The 5299-nt window shown below is 38.1% G+C and overlaps 1 protein-coding gene across 1 annotated transcript in view; it reads left to right on the forward strand.

Moving 5' to 3' along the window:
• Nucleotides 1-1533: 1533 nt before the first annotated feature.
• The window catches only part of SORCS2 (sortilin-related VPS10 domain containing receptor 2), a gene marked incomplete at its 5' end in the record, with an annotated part of 50572 nt that continues 46806 nt past the window's right edge, over nt 1534-5299 (forward strand). Inside the window, one exon of the mRNA XM_009580589.1 lies at nt 1534-1641. Within this exon, the coding sequence (XP_009578884.1) occupies nt 1534-1641 (108 nt within the window). The remainder of the gene's footprint in view (nt 1642-5299) is intronic.

Consider the following 5299-nt stretch of genomic DNA (forward strand, 5'->3'; position numbering starts at 1 on the left):
TCCTCCCGATTCTCCCCCCCATCCCACTGTGGGGAGGGAGTGAGCGAGCTGTGTGGTGTTCAGCTGCTGCCGGGTTAAATTACAAGAAGAGCTATTGTGTATTCGAGACCTCAGGCAAGGTTCAGAGTTTAAGATGAGCATTTTGATGTGATCATATATGAAATGCAGGTGGAGTCAGCTTAATTTAACATTCATTAAGTCAACAAAATGCAGGTGGATGTTTTCTTAAATATTACTTCATAGGGCTGAAGGTCCCAGGGCATAATGCATTAATCATAATAAAATTTTCTTGCATCAGTGTAGATATTTTTGCTTAACAGGCTGTCCTGGAACTCTACGGTACAAACCATGTTCAGTATGATCGTTACCTGCTACTGGTTTGCATCAGCAGTATATGGCAATGATGCTCAACCTATGATGCATATAAGGTTTAGGTATCCAGTCAGGATAGTTCATTCATGCTGTAATAAAGCTCTGTCCCCTCCAAGGGCCACAGTGAATGAAGATGTTGGAGAATAGCCCTGAGTTGCTCTGGCAAGAGCAATATAATGTAGACTTTGGGAGCCAACGGGGAAAGAACTTACGTGTGCTTACGTGCTGTGTAATACAGTATGCAAGAAGCCCAGTTCTTCTGAGATATTCATGCACAAATTAACTGTAGTGTGGTAGATCTTGTCATATAGTTATAATGCAGCAAATGGCCTTCTCAGCTTGTTTGGCAGGAAAGATTTGCTGCAAAGCATTTTGTTATAAAATATCAAGTTTTAAACTGCATGATAGTGAAGCAAAATATGGTAACCTTATGTAATGGCATACAAAACTATCCTCTTCGGCATAAAAAACATAAGAGATCTTTATCACTTGTGACTAGGTTCATTTTTGCATAATACTGTATATACTAATAGGAACTAGGCTATGTGCTTGGTTAGCTAGAATGAGAGCCATCATTAACCTGCTGTTCAAAAGACCTGGAGGAAATGTACAGAAGAAAATAGACTTTGATTCATAAATTTTGGGTGCACAGAGTGTTTGAAATATGTTTTGCTAATTCATCAGCATCTTTTGAAAATTTTTAAGTGGATGGTAGCAGCTGTGAAGGGCCATCATCTTGGTGCCTGCGGTTACTGCACCTCCCACGTGTTTTAGCGATTGGGCTGTTTCTCATCTCATGTTTCACTGACCTCTGCTTAACAGGTCTCTAGCGCAGAGACTACTAGAAAGAATGAAGTGTAAATTAACTTGCTCTTGAACCTACAAGGTGGCAAGATAGTTTGTTGACAGACCTCAGTTTTTATCTGCCTGAGAATTTCCATTGTTTTGGCAAATTTGTTATACACCTTCTAATAAAGATGTGAGCCCCTGGATACGTTGCTGAGAAAAAGATCACATTAATATGCTATACTGTCCAGGCCTATTGTGTTTTGGTGATCATAAATCCTGGGCTTTAGTAGTGAGGGGACTTTTTTTTGAATGAATGAATGCTGTTTTGTATAATAACAGTTGTAAATGAAAATAATTTCTGTTTTTTTACAGGTTCAGCATAGATGAAGGCCAGACTTGGAGTACACATAATTTTACCAGCACTTCAGTCTTCGTAGATGGATTACTTAGTGAACCTGGAGATGAGACACTGGTCATGACGTAAGTTTCTGGTTTCATCTCTTTTTTCAGGGTACTCTCTGCTTATGCACTTGAGCATATTTTTAATTGTGGATGTTTGAGATAGTCCTTGAGTCAGTGGCTTTTGCTTCTTGCAGTCATACAGACTCTTACACTGATGTCCAAACAGCCCTAGTATGCAACCTGTCTTTGAAATTATCTGAGTGCAGTATTTCAGATTGTAAAGATGAAGTGTTGTGTTCATATGAAATTTCACAAAGTTACCACCAGGGAGAGTGGATTAATAGGACTGCAAATACAAATCTGAGAAACTTAGGTAAAAAAATAACTATTATTTCCTGCATTTTTCTGCTTTCTTTCAGATTCTTAGGCAGACTTAAAAAATGCTAAATATCTATCCCTTCTTCTTGTGAAAATTGTCTTCACAGTGTAAACAACTATGTTGTTGTCCTAGTAACTAGCATTGCAGTACTTTGTGTAACTGAACACTGTGCTAACAAATACACATTTTAATTCTGTGCAGTGACTGAGGCAGATGCTGTCAGTAGAGTTAAAAATAACCAAATTCTGCAGCTCAGGCTCCTGTTTATCTTTTTCAAAAGGGCCAGGGACATCTGGATCTGAGCTGCAGGTTTTGCTCTGTCTCTGGGATAAGTGTGTCTGAGACTAAAAAACACCTCTCCAATGAGAGAGAAAGGCACATGCTGACTGCAGCAGGAAAGGGGAATGCGCTCAGAGATGTGCAGGTTGTTACGTGTGCTCCTATCAGAACAGCTTGTGTGATCCTTTATATTGGAGCTCAGTGTGTTCATGACAAGCTTTTTCTCCTAGGAGTTACAAATAGAGCTGCCTTTGATGTGTACCAATAGCATTTTCCCCAGGAAAAAAAAATAGCCCAGTGTGGAGTTGTGTAAAGGATCCTCAGCAGAACAGAAATCCTGCCCAATGTACTTAAAAGCATTGCGCCAAGTTCATAACACTGTACTGCGCAGGAGTGAAATTGGTCTGCTAGTTCTTTCTTCCATTCTCCACTGTCCCGTTTATCCTCTGTTATACATATATGACCTAAGAACAACAGTATTTCTCCACCATCTTCCCCTTCTCTCAAGCATAGCGTTTTTTGATGGTATAATATATGCCAAACGGAGATACTTATGCCTCTGAATGAAGGATTTCCATTGATTTCAGTGGAAGTAGAGGGATCAAAAGCTTATCCTAAACTGTACTTACTGGCAGCTAAAATGATGTGTGATGACTATATGCTCTGTGGGGTTTTTTATTATTAAGTATCATTAAAACCAGTCATTTTGTGAAGATGTACTTAAATATCTGGCTGAATAGGCTAAAGAGCTCATGTAAAATGATACCTTTTTGAAATCATCCATCTGAAATATATAAAACTGTAGCTAGATTTGGTACATGAGCCCAGATTGACAAAAAAGCAGCATGTGACTTGTATGTTTCTAAGAGCGGAAGAAGAGTCTAACTCCAGCATCTCAGTGTTGTAGATGAGATGCGTTGTAGGATCTTACTTTGCAGCTAGTTCTACTGAACGTGGAGGACATCAGCTACTTACTGTCACAAACTGGCCCTGAAAAGACTTGCAGCCTTCCTACCAGACTCTAAAGATAATGTGAAGAATAAACTTACAAAATGTATTTCCTTGTTGTCATTATATCAGCTTCCATGTCTCTCCTACTGCTTTTGATTGGGTTTTACCTTCAGGGTGACGTTGTCTGCCCAGTGGTGCTCTGTCTGACTTTACATCAAGACTTTTTGTTGTTCTGTCTGGCTTAGGTAATTTTCTCTCAAGACTTCATGCTTGTACTGAGTTGCTGTGCATGATTTAATCTACAGTGATTTGCTGCTTTTGAGAAATGTCACCCCTGATGAGATACGCACTCCCTGAAAAAAAAGAAATCAACTATGCCATCTTTTCTATTTTATTAGATAAAAATAGTTTTCTTCTGGGTAAAACATGGTAAGATGAACTTGTGTATGGTAATGGGAGTAAATTAACAGTGTCTTTCACCCTAAAGAATCCCCAAATCCATTACTAAAGACATAGACTGACATTTTTTACTTGTACAGGAATTTCATTTTCTCCCTTTGGTAGGGAGTTTGAGTAAGGACTTTGAGTAGAGAGTCCAATATCAAAATCTGCATAAATTAGTAGAGATAACATAATTCTGAAGTGGGAAGGTAATAACTGAAAAATTGTACAGCAAAATTGTGGAACAGAGACTGTTTTATTTAAAGCTTCTAGAATAAACTCACAAAAGAGTCAAAGAATATTTTACTTGTATGGAAAGCAGCTGTTACTGTAGGGTAAAATCCTGCTTCCACTGAAACCAGCTTAGGGATTTCCTTCAAGGTTTTTAATTTTTATTTTTAAAAAAAAAAATTCACAAAAAGATTATCTGGGAAAGACATTAAGGGACCTGGTAACCCTGTGTGTAAGAGAGACTTCTCATTCTCCAGCATGGTGGCTGGGACATTGACCTGACTCATAAGGGACTTCCATTTGAATTCCTTTTCTATCCTAACTTATTCAAAATGAAGTGGTCTGGAAAGCTTTACTGAAGAAACAAGGCAATGTGAACCTGATTGCCTCAAGTCTTCATTTCAGAAGGTTTTGTGTTTTCTTCAAAACAGAGAAAAAACAAATGTTGACCTGTTAAAAGTTTTCATAAAACTGAGTTGTCATCTGCCAGTCGACATTAATCTAAATCATTCATCCAAATCCCCTGCAGCATTCAAAATATGTACACTCAAATGCCAAGGAAAATATATTTTATTCCATTGTGCTCTGCAAGAGACCTGGTTAAGATTTTTAAGAGTTTTAAGTGGTAAAGTATTCAAAAACTTTAGGAAACTCATTCTGTGTAAAAATCAATTTCTAAATAGACCTAGTTAAGAGTTTTAGGAAAGATAAGCAATAAAGTATTCATAAAGTTTAGGAAGCTCGATCTGTGTAAAAATAGATTTCTAAATGAAGAGCTCAAATCCACCGTTTATTGCTAAATGAGTAAATAATGTTTGCTAAGAAATTTTCTCAACTAGTTGATATATATTCATCAAAATAGTGCATGGTATAGTAGGCTTTATTTTGTTCTAAATTCTTTAAGAATGAAAGTTACTGCAACCCAGTGTTATACTTAACAATATATTATATTTGGGAAAAATTACTTAATAACGCTGGATTGAGTAATGGCCTAACTCAGTGGAAAAAGGAAGAATTCTTGTGTGTCTGAAATATTGATGTTCCTCTTCAGAGGAAGTTGTTCATATAATGAAAGTTTCAAACCTGTTAAAATTACTTCTAAATCACAGTTCAGCTTCTGGGAGTGTTTCCCAAACTGGGTTATTTAAATTGCAGTGTAAATCCAGTAGGCATGATAACCATGGTACTGCAGACCATAGCCCCTTTTAAAAGGCCAGTAGGAGGTTACATACAAGGATAGGACAAGGAGTAATGGCTTTAAACTGAAAGAGGGTAGATTTAGATTAGATATTAGGAGGGAATTCTTCACTGTGAGGGTGGTGAGGCACTGGAACAGGTTCCGGAGAGAAGTTGTGGATGCCCTATCCCTGGAAGTCTTCAAGGCCAGGTTGGATGGGGCTTTGATCAACCTGGTCTAGTGGAAGGTGTCCCTGCCCATGGCAGGGGGGGGGGGGG

The sequence above is a fragment of the Fulmarus glacialis genome, unplaced genomic scaffold, assembly GCF_000690835.1.
Source record: "Fulmarus glacialis isolate BGI_N327 unplaced genomic scaffold, ASM69083v1 scaffold9286, whole genome shotgun sequence".
Taxonomy (NCBI): domain Eukaryota; kingdom Metazoa; phylum Chordata; class Aves; order Procellariiformes; family Procellariidae; genus Fulmarus; species Fulmarus glacialis.